Genomic DNA, 16,029 nt, shown 5'->3' on the forward strand with positions numbered 1-16,029 from the left:
CGCACTCGTCCAGTCCTCGCCGTCCGCGTCTCTGCTGGTATCACCGAACTTTCCAGCACAACGCTCGCCGCTGCACTCCACCATGCAACTGGTCGGGAAACGCGCAGCGAGATCACTGACGGCGGCGTGTGACCTCGCTCTTCAACCTGGCCGCCTTTTCGTCGTCATGGATCGCATTTCTGGCCTGCGCTTCCTCATCGACACTGGTGCCGAAGTCAGCGTACTGCCGGCCTCCAAAGCAGACCGTGCTTCCAAGTCACATGGACCTACTCTTCGTGCGGCCAACTCAACCTCCATCGCAACGTATGGTCTCCGATCCCTCACTCTGGACATTGGCCTACGGCGCACGTTTCGATGGGTCTTCATCGTCGCCGATGTACATCAACCTATCCTCGGTTCAGACTTCCTGACGCATTTTGATCTGGACGTCAGCATGCGTCACCATCGCCTCATCGACAGCAAGACGCGCCTTTCCATCACTGGCGTTATATCAGCTGTCGCTTCCACTGGAATCCGAACTCTGCTTCCGTCATGCCCGTATGCTCAAGTCCTCGCAGACTTTCCCGAGGTCACGAAGCCTTGTAATCTACATCAGCCACCCAAGCACGGTATCACCCACCACATTGTCACGCGTGGTCCACCTGTCGCAGCTCGCCCGCGCCGCCTCTTCGGTGAGCGTCTGGCTATTGCAAAACGGGAATTCGACCACATGCTCCAGTTGGGTATTATTCGCCCTTCATCCAGTAGTTGGGCCTCACCACTCCATCTGGTGCCCAAGAAAGAACCGGGTGACTGGCGTCCGTGTGGCGACTACCGGGCTCTCAACGCTCACACGGTCCACGACAGCTATCCCCTTCCACACATCCAAGACTTCACTGGACATCTGGATGGCTGCAAGATCTTTAGTAAAGTGGACCTTGTCAAGGCGTACCACCAAATCCCTGTTGAGCCGGCCGATATTCCGAAGACGGCCATCACTACACCCTTCGGACTGTTTGAGTACGTGCGCATGCCTTTTGGGCTACGCAACGCAGCTCAAACTTTCCAAAGATTCATCGCTGAAGTGACGCGTGGTCTCCCGGCGGTATTCGCCTACATCGATGACATCCTCGTCGCGAGTCGTACTCCACAGGACCACGAGCGTCACCTCCGGGAACTCTTTCAACGCCTCCAAGAGTTTGGCTTGGTCGTCAATGCCCAGAAATGTGTCTTCGGCTCTTCTGAGCTCGAGTTCTTGGGCCACCACATCTCGGCGCTGGGAATTCGTCCATTGCCTTCTCACGTGCAGGCCGTTAAGGACTTCCCAGCACCAACAACCCTACGCAAGCTCCGCGAGTTCCTGGGCCTAGTGAATTTTTCACGGCGCTTTATCCCACACTGCGCCGAGCTTCTTCACCCCTTGACTGACCTTCTCCGCACCACGAAGTCCTCATCCTCTGCGATTTCCTGGTCTCCCGAAGCTCAGGCCGCTTTCACGGCTGCCAAACAAGCCCTCGCCGATTCAGTCGTCCTCATCCACCCTAGGACTTCCGCGCCCACTCGCATCATGGTGGATGCTTCCAGCGTGGCCATTGGCGCGGTTCTCCAGCAGAAAATTGACTCCGAGTGGCACCCACTGGGTTTCTTCTCTCGGAAGCTCCAGCCTGCTGAGACTCGCTACAGCGTATTTGGCCGTGAGCTGCTTGCTATCTACTCCACGATCCAGCACTATCGCCACTTCTTGGAGGGCCAGCCGTTTTACGTTCTCACGGACCATAAGCCTCTGGTGTATGTGTTCCGTACGAACTCTTCGAAGTACGTCGCCCGTGAACTTCGTCAGCTGGCCTACATATCGGAGTTCACAACCGATATTCGACATATCAAAGGCACCGACAACGAGGCAGCTGATGCACTTTCACGCATTTCCACCATCGGCGTGTCTCCACCTGCTGTGGACTGGCCCTCCCTGGCGCGGGCACAGCTTGAAGACCCTGAGCTGCACGCCCTGCGTGACCACCCTCGAGCACTCCGTCTGCAGCTCGTGCCTCATCCGTTTGTGTCCGGATCACTCTGGTGCGACATATCATCGGCTCTACCGCGACCGTTCATCCCAGAGGCCTTTCGTCGTGCCATTTTCCATTCCCTTCACGACATCTGCCATCCTAGCATTCGGGCCACGCAGCGCCTCGTTACCCAGCGGTACGTCTGGCCGAACATTAACACCGACGTTCGCCAGTGGGCCCGCTTGTGCCTTGCTTGCCAGTCCACCAAAGTGACACGCCATACCAAGACTCCCCCTCAGTCTTTCCTGCCGCCTGGATCACGCTTTGACCATATTCATATCGACCTGGTTGGACCGCTTCCCCCTTCTCAGGGCTACAAGTATATTCTGACGATGGTCGACCGCTTCACCCGTTGGCCCGAAGCCGTGCCCATTCCGGACATTACTGCGGAAACAGTTGCCAGAGCCTTCGTTTCGACGTGGGTTTCCCGCTTCGGCTGCCCCGGCATTGTTACCACGGATCGCGGCCGCCAGTTCGAATGCGCCCTCTTCACTTCGCTCACCCGGCTTCTCGGCACTAAACACTGTCGCACCACATCGTACCATCCCTGTGCCAACGGCATGGTCGAGCGGTTCCATCGCCAGCTCAAGGCTGCCCTTACTGCGCGCCTGGATCGCGAGCACTGGGTAGATCACCTCCCTATGGTGCTCCTAGGCCTTCGCGCCGTCCTGCGTCGTGACCTTGGCTGTTCGGCGGCCGAACTCGTCTTCGGTACCTCCCTGCGGCTTCCCGGAGACTTGTTCGTACCGTCGGCTCCCTCGTCCCAACCCCTGCAATACCTTCACCGCCTACAGGACTGTCTCCAGCACCTGCGCCCAGTGCCGCCTCGCTCAACTGCCCATCAAGTCTTTGTGCACCCGGACCTTGCTTCCTCGACGCACGTTTTTCTCAGGCGAGACGCTGTAAAGGCGCCTCTTACCCCTTCATACGATGGCCCGTACCGCGTCCTCACCCGGACGACAAAGTCAGCGACAATCCTGCTCGATGGTCGTCAAGAGGTCGTCTCCCTCGACCGACTCAAACCAGCGTACCTCGAGACACCTCCCCAGGAGCTCCCCTCAGATGTTGCCGGCCCACCTGCAGACCTGCTTGCCGCTGTGGATAATCCATCTCTGCCCCGTCGGCGCGTACATTTCGCCGTTCCGTCTAGGCGGGGGGCCCTATAGCGCCCGGCGACGCTATAAAGCGCCGGCGCTAAGATCGGCGATACAGCGCGCGCTAGAAAGAGAATAAATTCGGACAGCGCGTGCTCGTGGCGCACGCCCGGCACGGGCAGTTCGGAACTAGAAGCCTGCCACGCTGGTCGTCTCTGTCTGGTGCTCCGCTGCGACCCCGCAAACCCTCAACAATGGTGTTTTGATTCTTGCGTTGACGGAAGACTATGAGTTCGGATTTTTCGGGTGAGCACGTTAGTCCACACGCCCGGGCATAATTTTGAACAGTTGTCGCCGTTGTTTGTAGTTGTTCTTCAATCATTCCCATACTTCCCGTGGTTGTCCAGATGGTTATATCATCAGCGTACAGGGCGTGTCGTATGCCCTGTACCTGATTGAGAAGAGGTGGGAGATTTAGGAGTGCAATGTTGAAGAGAAGTGGTGATAGTACTGTTCCTTGCGGAGTGCCTCTCGTGCCCATCTTCACTTGCGTTGTGTGTTTTGTGCCGGCGCTGATGTTGACGGTTCTGTCCGTAAGGAAATCGCAGATGTACGAGTAGACTCGCTGTCCACAGTTCATGCTGTGGAGGTTGTTGAGGATTGTGGAGTGTTTGGCATTCTCAAATGCTCTCTTGAGGTCAAGTGTTAGAAGCGCTCGGTTACTGTTTGTGCGTGAGGGATCAATCACTTCGCGTTTGATTTGCAGAAGCACATCATGGGTGGGCAAGTGTGCCCTGAACCCAAACATCGTGTGTGGGAGTAGCTCGTTGTCCTCAAGATAGTTGGAGAGACGGGTGTGGACTGCCTTTTCCATGAGTTTGCCTGCGCACGACGACGTGCAGTTGAGTTAGGGCCGTTGCAAGCTACAGGTGGGATTAGCCTCGCGGATTCTCTGGAAATTGCTTCACCGTAGCTACGCTTAAATGTTAAATACGCTCCACAAATCAGGCACATACCCGAGACCTGGCTTATATACGTCGTCATGCCCACAATCACCAATAATAGTAAATTGTCAACTCCTGCCGTCACCATCTGGACTAAAGATTCGAGTCTTGGAGGAAATTTAAAAGTCCTGAAGCCTCCTTTCTACATGACGCGTGATCGGCTGCCGCGATAGCATAGTGCTCTCATGCAGTGGCCAGCAAAGCCGATCTGTTCGCGCCATCACGGGTTCGAAACCCAGTCGCGGCAACATTTATTGTATTTCTACAGGTATCTGAGAGACTTCAGACAGATCTCGGCTTTTTCAGGATTGTTAGCGAAAGAGTGTTTTTGCACTAAAAGAGGAAATTGATATAGACAGGGCGTGTAAAGTGAAGAGCAGACAACCGGGGGTTGCATAGGGCAACACAGTGGATTTCAAGAGAGCAAACGCAGCAGAGGGCAGCAGAGCCAGGTGGGCGGACACGATTAGGAAGTTTGCTGGTGACCGCAGCTGGCACGGGATGTGATTAACTGGAGGGATATGGGAAAGGCCATTGACCTACAGTCGATGCAGTCAGTCAGTCAGTCATAATACTTTATTATCGGCACTGGGAGTGGTGGGTTCTGTCGAGCCCACCAGACGGCCCTCAGCCGGTGCCTTCATGAGCCTCTGGGGCTCGTGCTGTGACCCGGACTTGTACTTCTGGATGAGAGCTGGCCAGCAGGGTCTCCCACTTTTGCGAACCTGCAAGCTTCAGCAGTTCTTCGGGCGGTAGGTCTGCGGGTCTGATGGGCTTATGAAGGAGAAAACAATAGCTGACGTCGTTCGAAATTTGCGCAATAACCCGGCGCTTGTCTTTTGCAAGCTCATTATATCTGAATTCTGGATGCATGTGTCACTGCAGCGCCTATCAGGAGTATGAAGAGGCGGGTAACTTTACCTGCAGTCTGCTGCGCGTGTACCGAAAATTTGCAGTAAACACGAAAGGAGAGTTCTCAAATTACAGATCGATGTTTCCAGAGCTGCCGCGCGATACCGAAACCATTATGCATAAGACAATTCTGGCCGCAGCAAAGCCTTGCTACTCATCAGACCAATAATTAAAAGGTTCACGAAGACCCTTGTTTTACAATCACGCATGCACCTGTTAGAAGCGGGGACGCAAGTTGGCGGAGCTTGCGTCAACGCTGGGCCTCACTCTTCACACTGACCCCCTCCATCCAACTCGTATAGGCAACTCCGTGACTAGGGATACCTGTCCGGACTTGACCTTCACCCGCAACATTCAGTATGCAGACTGGGTCAACACCGAGGAAACCCTCGGCAGCGACCACTGCCTCCTGAACATAATGATTAGGACCCATCCTTTCGCACGACCAACAACGCAAGCCCGACTCCCAGATTGGACCAAGTTCAGGCAAAATTATAACACTACCACACCCATACATGAGCAAGGCTACCAGTCTTGGTCACAACATTTGGTCTCTTGCCTTCGCTCCTCCGAGACTCAAATTCAACTCTCAGAGGCGGTCTCGGATGTGGACAACCACCTGCTCCACCTCTGGGAGGCCCGGCATTGCCTCGTCCGTCGGTGGCGCCGGCAAAAGCACAACCGAAAACTTAAAGCTCGCATCGCCGAGCTCACTCAACGAGCGGCTGAGTATGCGGCCCAACTCGCCGACTCCAACTGGGTGGCCCGATGCAATACGGCCGCGCGGCAAATGTCCAGCCGGAACACGTGGCGGCTCTTTCGCGCCCTAATTGACCCAACGCAAACACGCATGGAAACTCAAAAACACCTCCAAAGAGCAATACACGTACAGCTTTCAGGGCAACACAACTCAATTGGCGCACAAGCTCCGGGACCAGTACTTGTGCACCACACAGGACCCCCGCGGGCCGGCGTACTCTTATGCAGGTTCTGAGAACGTTGAGCTGGATCAACCGTTCCAGCTCCACGACCTGAGGGCGGCCCTGGCAAAAATGAAACGCGGCACCGCTCCGGGTCGGGACAAAATTACAGTCAAATTGTTAGCCAACCTCCCCGACCTGGCATACCTGTCTTTATTGAATTACATTAACTCAATCTGGCTTGGGGAAGTGCCACTCCCCATCGAGTGGAAGACCGCCCTAGTCACCTTCATTCCTAAAGCTGGCAAGGCCATCAACACGGACAACCTCCGCCCCATCTCTCTGACTTCCTGTGTGGGCAAACTCATGGAGACGATGGTACGTGACAGGTTGTCCGAGTTCATGGAATCCAAACACCTTTTCGCAGACACCATGTTCGGGTTTCGCCCACAAAGATCTGCACAGGATGTCCTGCTACAACTAAATCGGGATGTCCTCGACCCCGTCGAATGCCCTCACAATGACAAGGTCGTACTCGCCTTGGATTTGAAGGGTGCATTCGACAACGTTACCCACGAGATCATTCTCACCCACCTCTCTCAAACTAACTGCGGCAAAAACGCCTTTCAATACATTCGGCAATTTTTAACCGACAGACAATCTTACATTCGAGTCCAGGATAAAGAACATGGCCCTTTTCATTTAGGAACGAGGGGTACACCCCAGGGCGCGGTGCTGTCTCCCCTGTTGTTCAATTTGGCTATGATGCGCCTACCGGCCCAGCTGGGCGCTGTCGCCGGTGTGCAGCATGCGCTATACGCCGATGACATCAACCTGTGGGCTACACAGGGTTCCCTTGGAGACATTGAGGCCAACCTGCAGGAGGCGGCGACCATAGTGGACCGTTATGCTCGCCGCTGCGGCCTCCAATGCTCCACCCAAAAGTCTGAATTTGTGCACATACGCCCCTCACCAAAGTGCACAGCCAAAATTTCATTGTCTCTTGAGACAGGTCCAATTCCTGAAAATATCGAAGTCCGGGTACTGGGGCTCTTCATACATCAAAACAGACGGTCAGAAACAACATTGGCCAAACTCCGTCAGGTGGGGGACCAGGTGGGCCGCTTGGTCCGCCGGGTTTCTAACAAGCGCGGGGGGTTACGATGTAAGGACGCCTTGCGGCTGGCGCATGCATTTGTAACCAGTCGAATTCTATATTCGACTCCATACCTCCACCTGCGGAAGCAAGACGAGGATTCACTCGAAGTCATCCTCCGCAAAATTATTAAGCGAGCTCTGGGCCTCCCCGTGAACACCTCCAACAAGCGCCTCCTGGGGCTGGGCATGGTGAACACATTTCGGGAGCTCCGAGAAGCCCACTTGACCAACCAATACACACGTCTCTCAAAGACATCGTCGGGTCGCCGCCTGCTTGCCCGACTGCACATCCAACACACCACTCTTATGGAAGAGCGCGTACGTATTCCATCCCAGTGGAGATGCGCCCTCCACGTGCGCCCTCTTCCCGCGAACATGAACCGTGAAGACCATAATGGCCGGCGCCTGGCGCGGGCGGAAGCCCTGGCCCGCCACTATGGATCGAAACCCGGCGTATTCTACGTGGATGCCTCCGGCCCCCACCACGGGGGATGGTACACTGCCGCAGTCGTCCACCAATCCAAAACAGTGAACGGCCTTACTTTCCGAGCCCGTGACATAACACACGCGGAGGAGGTCGCCATTGCGTTGGCTGCATCTGATTCCAATTCAAAAACAATTATTTCCGACTCGCGAGGGGCATGTCGGAACGTCGAGCAGGGCTGGGTACCATATCTAGCCTACCGCATTCTCCAAAACAGCGTCTACACCGGGGACCCCGCGCACCGGCGTATCGTTTGGGCTCCTGCTCACATGGGCCTTGAGGGAAATGAGGCAGCTGACGCCGCCGCCCGCGCGCTCTCTCACCGGACATTCCCCTCCGACCCCGACGATCAGGAACTTGAATTCACTCCCGCTTACTCCTTTAAAGACATTGTTTTACATTATCAATCTGGCCATGGTCTTTATCCCCGCCCGTGTAAAGGTCTCTCAAAGGCGGAGGAGCGGCTTTTGCTTCGCCTGTATACCAATACTTTGCTGTGCCCGGCAGCTCTCAAACACTTCGACCCTTCTTTCTCGGGCAGCTGTCCGCACTGTGCGGAGAAGTCTTCGGACATCTACCACATGGTGTGGGCCTGCCCCTCCAACCCTGCTATCCCCCCTCACCCCAACCCAACCCGGGAGGACTGGGAGGCGACCCTGCTCGGCTGCTCCTGCAGGCCCAACGGGCCTTGGTCGCGCGAGCCCGGGCGGCGGCCGACGCCACTGGGGTCCCGAACTAGGGACCTCCACCTAGTACTTGTAAGGGCTGGCCCCCTCTGGGTCAGCTCATGCAATACCTCCAGTAGTGCATGTGTAAATAAATGTTTTCCACCACCACAGTCTCAATAAGGCTGGCAGCGCGGCGTGCAGCTGTCGTCTGCTGCCTCCCCGCAGTCCAAGTAGCCCGCGAACTGCCATAGGCGAAAAGCGAACGCGTTGCCATGGCGACGCAGGCAGGTGGGCGGAGCTTTCGGGCTGCCCGAGAAAAACAAATACCGGACTCGAGCCCGCAAGTAGTACCGGACAGTCCGGGACTGAAAAACAAATGCAGCCACAGGAGTTGTCGACAGAAATATCACGCTTTTCAATTGGCTGAATGGGTCATGACGTCACAGTGCGCGAATTTCATACGGGGCCAATTGTACTTTTGACTAGTAACCATACAACCAATTAAAAGGATCGACAGTGATGCTCCAAGTAAGCGGGAATGAGTTTAGTTCACTGCTTAATTAACCTTTCTAGTCAGGCCAGATAAATAAATAACACTTGAGAAGGAAATTAGTCGAGTTCGGGAATCGAACGCCGGTCTCCGGAGTGCGAGACGAGCGTGCTAACCACTCCGCCATGCCAGCTCGTTGGTTTGGAATGAACAAAGGCGCGTCTAGTAAATACGGTGTCTTTGTTCACTCCCATCTTCCTTCCTTCCCGTTACCGCGAGGTTCAGGTGTCCACCGTGGTATGCGAGACAGATACATTTCCTTTCCTCAAAAACCAATTTACCGACGAGCAAGGCGTAGAGCCGAACGGGCGATGGCGTTCTGTGGACTCCCTAGCAGCGTTGCAAGACGCTATCGCTTTCCACACTCAGAGGCGAAGCTTAACATCGTAACCACACATCAGTGACACTAGCAGCAACACCGCGCTTAAGGCTTTCGCCTCTCCGTGCTTTAGGTCAACTAAGTGCCCCCCTGAATTTTTATAGAAAACAGTACCAAAATGGTACCATTTTGCGAGGTGTCGGCAAGCCAGGTAAATGCTTTGAACGAGCTCTACTCGCTTAATTGTTGTTGCGACTGAGAGAAGGATGAAAAGGAAATTGCACGGGCCTGCCAACTGGCTCCAGCCGAGCCGCCACCGCTGCCACGTGCAGATGGAGGAGAGTTAAAAGATCAGAGGAAAGAGAACAAGAAAAGACGCGCGTCGCAGCAACAACTGCGTCCACCGAAGCGGACGCTGGCTGAAAAAACAGATAAGCGGCCGTAGCCGCGATTCGTCACCACCTCTACTCGCTTAAAAACGAACCGTACACAGAGTGCTAGAAAATACACAAGCTGGACTGGTCATTGGCTAGCAATGACAGTCCGGTTATGACGAGCCTGGCACGAACAGAGCTGCTAGAGGGCTAAGCAGAACGACGAAAGCACTGCGCTTGGTTTTGATTCACTTTACTAAGCACGCCAGGGGCAAAATAGCAAATTTCGAGTTGCAAAACATCAGTTAAACAAAAAAAACAGGTTTATTTTTTTACTCTTAAAGAAGAGCTCACTCGTTCACACGCTGCAGAAGCCTCTCCAAGTCGTCGTGCAGATCTAACGCTTCCTTCCATTTCTTCCAGTCGGGCTCAGTAGCCAGTGCCACCGAGCGGTTGGCCTTTTCCAACAGTGCATTGCACGAGACACCAAAAGGCAAGTCGCAGAAAACCACGGCGTCCCACTGGTACAGCTGCAGTGTCGGTATGTCTGCCGTCGTGGCGACCAGGACATACTCCGGCTCCTGATCAAGGTCATGAAGCCCGTCGACGACCCGCACAGACTCTCTGCCCTGAAGACATCCCTTCAGTTCACGCTGGAAGGACACCGTGCTCGTGAGAGCTAACGTCTTTCCTTGCGCACGATCCAGAAGGGCGTTGATCTTCACTCTTGTTAGCAAAGTCTGGCTCTGACGCAAGAAGTGCTGCAAGTCGGCTCTCGGCTTTGCGGCATGCATCTTCTCGGCTTGGCAACGGGCCGCGACGACGCCACGCTCCCGTAGAGTGGTCCCTACTTCCTGTACCTCAGGGTCATCAGAGGAAGCCACGATATCGCCTACTTGCGCAGACCAATCCATCTGAAGCAAGCAAACTTCGATGGCAGCATCCTTGGAGTGCGGCCTCACAGGTGTTCCAATGCAGCAGGTGAGCTTTAAGGGCGTTCTCAAACGTTTCAGGTCGTTTTCGAGACCGTCCAGGCTGGAAACCTGAAGTTCGTCAGCTATCGCCAAGAACCGTGTTAAGGGGCATGATTTCTGTCCAAGAGCCTCCTGGAAGCAGGCGACGATCTTGCGGTAGGCATGCCCAGAGTCTAGGTAGTGCTCGAAGTCTCGGAGGATGAGGACGTCGGGGTCGTTTGTAGTGACAACTCCATTCGTCAGGAGTGTCCACAGCACGTCAGGCTCTACCAGGCATATGCCTTTGCAGCCGTCTCGAGGCCAGGACGCCACAGAAGGCACAACACGGACTTCATCTGGAAGCAATATCTGCAGATAACCGAGGAAGTCTTCGTCTTCGGCGATGCGCTGGCCGACAATGATGGCGAGAGATGGTCTTACGCACTGGATCGTTGTCAAACACAGCTGACGCCTCTGCTCCGGAGATGCGAGGGCCACGACACAGTCTTCGTCACAAACACGACCTGCGAGCTCGGCTTCACGAGGGCTGAGCTCGAATCGATCGTTCTCCTCCAGCGTGGGCATGTCTCGAATAGGCTTGAGGGCTTCTAGGCGCTGCGAGAACTCGTTGCAGACGGCGGCCCGTGGGTCGCCCATCTCCGCCATGTTTAGAGAGCGCTTGTCTATGGTATCAGGACTCACGAAAGCAGGGAACGGCGCCTTCGTACGGCGATGAAGAGCGGTCGATAGAAAAAATTTTGATCACTACGTGGAGCACGCGCTGCGAGCCGGAGCAGAACGTGGCGGCTGCCGCGCGATGCACGCATCGAAAAAGAGGAAATGTGGAATAGCCGGTCAATGCGTGAGCGAGAACGACGAAGAATCCCTAACGAGACAGTGCCAACATTCGCAGGAACATAATTATTCGGATCCGTTATTAACCTATTGAAATTAACATTTAACATTATCAAGGAAAGTATACGCCGAACCGGATTAAAATATAATCAGGGAGCAAGGGATCATCCTAAGAAAATTGCGATCAAATATGTTGCATCGTGGTTTCGGTTTGGAGACCACCTATTACTCACCTCAGGGGGCGCTGTATTAGCGGGCCTATTTAAGGCGCCGCGCTCCGAATAAACCGGGAGGGCTACGGCCGCTTATCTTTTTTTTTTTGTTTTTTTTAAGCGGACGCGGTTGTTGCGACGCGCGTCTTTGCTCTCTCTTTTTCTCTTTCCTCTTATCTTTCAACTGTCTTCTATCTGCACGTGGTGGTGGTGGTGGCTCGGCTTGAGCCAGTCGGCAGGCCCGTGCACTTTTCCTTTTCATCCTTCGCAACCAACCAACCAACCCGAATAAACCGGGGTGGTGGTGGTGAAAAACTTTATTGAGGAAGGCCTAAAAAAACGAAAATTATGCAGCAGCATTGCGGGCGGCCTTCAGGCTGCTGGTTGTGGCGTCCAGGCCGTGCCTAGTCGCGACGTCCTCTGCCCATGTCACCAACCGAAGTTGGAGATTCAGCTTGGTGCTGGACAAAGCAGCCTCCCACTGCTGCGGACTGTTTAGGTGCCAAGAGGCAGGGGGCAAGTGTGCTGAGCAGCATAAAAATTTGGCGCGGGCTTAGCTTTGGTTAAGCCTGGTAGGTTGCGAAAGCAAAAGCGCAGCGCCTCCAACTGAAGGAACGCAGTGCGCCGCGTCTACAGGTCACGCGTGGCTACCGGCCGCCGCTGCGCGACGACTCAGCGGAGCCCTGGACTAGGGGAACCGACCCTGATGATAAGATGGAAGACTCCATCTGAAGCCGCAAAAAATAATATTGTAAAATAGAGCAAAAAGCATTTCATGCTTAAAAACGTTTTCCACCACCACCAAAGCGTCTTTGGTAATTTTTTTTATATTTTGTTTTTGATGTTGTTGCGACTGAGAGAAAGAAAACATACGAGGGGGTACCCAAAAGAAACCGGACTAAATTTTTTTGTCAGCAAAGCTTCTGTGGTACCGCGTTTTGCCACTAGGAGCGCATAGAACGAACATTCCAGAGTCATTAAGCCGAGTGCCGTCGTTGAAGGAGGTCAGGCTAGTTTAGGCAGAATTTTAGAGTGACGACTGTTTTGTGTGAATGTCGTTTTTGCAATGGCTGATTTTCGTGAACAGCGTGCGCCGATGAAATTCTGATTTTTGCTCGGAAAAAGTTGAATGGAAACTCTTAAAATAAGACGTACAAAGACGATGCTATGGGGACAACTCAAGTGTTCCTGAATCGAATCCTGAATCAAAGCAACAATCATTAGAATGGAAAACTTCAAATTCACCTCGCCTCAAGAAAGCTCGCCAGGTGAAACCAAACTTCAAAACAATGCTGATTTGTTTTTTCGACGTGAGAGGAGTCGTCCATTGAGAAGTTGTTCCGCAGGGTCAGACACTTAGCTAGGCTTTCTACTTGGATGTTTTCAAAAGAGTGGGCAACAGTGTGCGGTGGAAGGGCCAGATTTGTGGCTGTCGGGTGACTGGTTTTTCCATCATGGCAATGCCCCTGCTCACACAGCCCTGTCTCTAAGACAATTTTGGACCAAAAATGGCATGACCGCTATTCCTCAACCCTCATACTCTCCCGACCTTGCCCCGTGCTACTTCCTTTGTTTCCTAGAATTAAAAAAAAAGGTGAATGGAAAGCGTTTCGCTGATGTTGCTGAGGTGAAGAAAAAAACGACGGAGGCACTATCAAGCATCACAAAAGATGCATTTAAACAATGTTTTGAAAAATGGAATGAAATATTCGACAAGCGTATCATTGCAAGTGGGGAATACTTTGAAGGAGATTGAAGGTCTGTGCTTAAAATGTGAACAAATAAGTTCAAACAAAAATAAGTCCGGTTTCTTTTGGGTACCCCCTCGTAATCTACAGCTGGTATGACGTCACAACGGCAATAGCGCCACAGGTGCGCAGCGCGGCAAACACACCGTAACTGCAGCCGGGCTCTCTGAAGGAGCGAGTTGGTCGCCCATAATCTACAGCTGGTATGACGTCACAGCGGCAGTAGCGCCACAGGTGTGCTGCGCGGCGTAACTGCATCCGGGCTATCTGAAGGAGCTAGTTGGTCGCCCATATTCACTCCGCTAAAGGTCAAACGCAACTGCGGCCGGGTCACGCGAAGGCTTGAAAGTGCGAGTTGTATTGCTTTCGTAATAAAATGTCTGCCTCTCCCGTAACCGAGAGTAGAGTAAGCATGAAATGTTTACGGGCATAACACGAAGCGTACGCGGACACCACGAGACGCAAGCCTGACAATAATGTATATGCAGCGCGTTCGAAACTGTCTAAAGTGCGTAGAGGCGAAAGCGTTTTCCGCACCACTTTGCCTATGTGATACTGGTGATGTCAGCACTGGATTACGTCACACATAATTGATGACGAAGTAATGACAAATTAATAATTAGTGACGAATTACTGATTAATGACTACATACTAATTAACTGCTAAATAATGAAGCTTAAGCTTCGCCTTTAGGAGTGGAACGCGACAGCGTGTTGTAGCGCTGCCAGACAGTGCACGGAACGCCACCACCCGTTCGGCGCGATGCCTTGCCCTTTGAACGCAACGCTTTTTGAGGAAAGGGAATGGCGCAGTAATTCTCTGTCATCTCGGTGGACACCCGAACCGCACCGTACAGGAAGGGAGGAACGCCACCACCCGTTCGGGGCGATGCCTTGCCCTTTGAACGCAACGCTTTTTGAGGAAAGGGAATGGCGCAGTAATTCTCTGTCATCTCGGTGGACACCCGAACCGCACCGTACAGGAAGGGAGGAACGCCACCACCCGTTCGGCACGATGCCTTGCCCTTTGAACGCAACGCTTTTTGAGGAAAGGGAATGGCACAGTAATTCTCTGTCATCTCGGTGGACACCCGAACCGCACCGTACAGGAAGGGAGGAACGCCACCACCCGTTCGGGGCGAAGCTACCGGCGCTTGTACGCCGGTCCTGTAGGAGTGCTTAGAGAGTCTAGTTAAATCTCGTACGGTGCCGGGATGCTCTCGTTTCAGTGCCCGGATGTGTGGAACAGATCACGTATGACAACGAAGTGTATTGTGGCATGTATGTGCTTTTTGCACGAGTTATTAGAAATCGGAAATTATAATTCCGTGCATTATCAATGCACAGCTCGACTGATATCTTGATAACATTGAGAAGAAACTGGCAGCAGTTATTTTTTGTGACTCGTTTGAAGAGCAACCGGCGCTTGTATGCCGGTTCCGTAGGAGGGCTTAGAGAGTCTCGTTGAATCTCGTTAAGTCTCGTACGGTGCCCGGATGTTCTCGTTTCAGTGCCCGGATGAGTGCTCTCGGTCTCGGCGTGACGTCACCATACTGCCGACAACGGGAGCTAAAAGCATTTCATGCTTAAAACAATCTACAGCAGGTATATGACGTCAAAGGGGCAGTAGCGCCACAGGTGCGCAGCGCTGCAAACACACACCATAACTGCAGCCGGGCTCTCTGAAGGAGCGAGTTGGTCGCCCATATTCACTCCGGTAAAGGTCAAACGTAACTGCGGCCGGGTCACGCGAAGGCTTGAAAGTGCGAGTAGTATTGCTTTCGCAATAAAAGATATGGGCGTAGTCGGCTCTTGGGCTGTCACATAAGCGGCAGGCCGGCGAGTACGCTCCGGGGTGGAGGAGGGCAAGACGTGCGGGGGGGGGGGGGGGGGGGGGGGAGAAAGGTGTGGGCCTGAAGGTGGCGCCACAAGCGTTGGTGCTGCTGGGAAAGGAATTTGGGCGGAGGGGGCAAAGAGAGGCGGTAGTGTAAAGTAATATCATGGAACGTGAGGAGCGCGTCGCGCGTATCCATTCCCGGCGGGGGCGGGCTTGCTCGGTCGGTCGAATCGCGAGCATAGAATTAGCCGCCTCGTTGCCAGGATGGGCCGCGTGAGCGGGCACCCAGATGATTTGGATGGGGCGAGAGGGGACGGTGTGTGAACGTAAGATGCCGATGGCTGGGGGTGCAACCCGTCCAACCGCGTAGTTGAAGACCGCAGGCTTGGAGTCACTGAAAGGGCAATAGCTGCCTCCTCGGCGTCTACAGAGGTCGAAGTGCAGACTGAGGCGTTCCAGTGGGTTCGAGACAATTGTCAGTGGGCTCTTTCAACCTCGGTCAGCGTCTGCGTCTGTGTCTCTTTCTTCAGGACGCCGTCCCGCAACTAGATCCAGACTCGTGACGTCTACACCGAAAAGAACTCCGTGATCCCTGTTTTGAAATGAATGGCAGTGTAGCCTTGCCTCTGGGATCCTAAAAAAATTGGAAGTGGTTTAGCTCTGGTTAAACCTGGAGGATTGCGAAAGCAACGAGGAGAGAGAGAGAGAGAGAGAGAGAGAGAGACGATGGAGAGCGCGCGGCAGCGGTGACGGCCCCGGCACGCTAGCTATGCGCCGTTACTGCGCATGCGCAACTGGCGAGAGCGGCGGCGGCACCTCTGAGTCACCCGCGCAGCGACGGTGGCGGCGCGCCATTGTGCGCCGTGTGACGTCACTGTTCCTCGCGCATGCGCAGTATGG

The 16,029-nt window shown here is 54.1% G+C and overlaps 1 protein-coding gene across 1 annotated transcript; it reads right to left on the reverse strand.

Moving 5' to 3' along the window:
• Nucleotides 1-9,795: 9,795 nt before the first annotated feature.
• Nucleotides 9,796-11,317, reverse strand: LOC149342553 (uncharacterized). The gene has a single exon (XM_089542184.1). The coding sequence runs from the start codon at nt 11,142-11,144 to the stop codon at nt 9,876-9,878; it is 1,269 nt and encodes a 422-aa protein (XP_089398310.1). The 5' UTR covers nt 11,145-11,317; the 3' UTR covers nt 9,796-9,875.
• Between the last annotated feature and the right edge of the window lie 4,712 nt (nt 11,318-16,029).

Source organism: Amblyomma mixtum, chromosome 5, assembly GCF_055824585.1.
Source record: "Amblyomma mixtum isolate Tamu chromosome 5, ASM5582458v1, whole genome shotgun sequence".
NCBI classification, from domain to species: domain Eukaryota; kingdom Metazoa; phylum Arthropoda; class Arachnida; order Ixodida; family Ixodidae; genus Amblyomma; species Amblyomma mixtum.